General features: G+C 28.0%; 1 protein-coding gene across 2 annotated transcripts in view; it reads right to left on the bottom strand.

Annotated features, from left to right (window-relative positions):
* LOC108571579 (clathrin light chain) overlaps nucleotides 1-321 on the bottom strand; it is a 2,613-nt gene that overhangs the window by 756 nt on the left and 1,536 nt on the right. For both annotated transcript variants that reach the window (XM_017933650.1, XM_017933651.1), the window contains one exon: nucleotides 264-275. In XM_017933650.1, coding sequence (XP_017789139.1) covers nucleotides 264-275 — 12 coding nt within the window. The remainder of the gene's footprint in view (nucleotides 1-263; nucleotides 276-321) is intronic.

Genomic DNA, 321 nt, shown 5'->3' with positions numbered 1-321 from the left:
TTCTCATAATTGTTCTTAATGAGAATGAATCCAATAAATAGGAGGCTTGCATACGATACAAATAGAAACACTGAAACCTCAAGTATAATTGCATCAAGCATAAAGTACATATATGAATTGTTACTAAAAAGCAGTTGACATATAAGAACATATCTGATATTTTTTGTACTATTCTGCAAGTGGCCTTGTAAATTGAATAAGCAAGCTATATTATACAGCAATGCAATGCAATTATACATGCAAAAAAATATAGTGTAACTTACTTGGCTGATTCCCTAAGAAGCAGAATAAAAATAATATAATTGTATATAAAATATGTGT

Source organism: Habropoda laboriosa, unplaced genomic scaffold (assembly GCF_001263275.1).
Source record: "Habropoda laboriosa isolate 0110345459 unplaced genomic scaffold, ASM126327v1 scaffold40, whole genome shotgun sequence".
In the NCBI taxonomy this organism is placed as follows: Eukaryota; Metazoa; Arthropoda; class Insecta; order Hymenoptera; family Apidae; genus Habropoda; species Habropoda laboriosa.
Note: the sequence above shows the minus strand (reverse complement) of the source record. Positions and strands in the feature narration are given on the sequence as shown.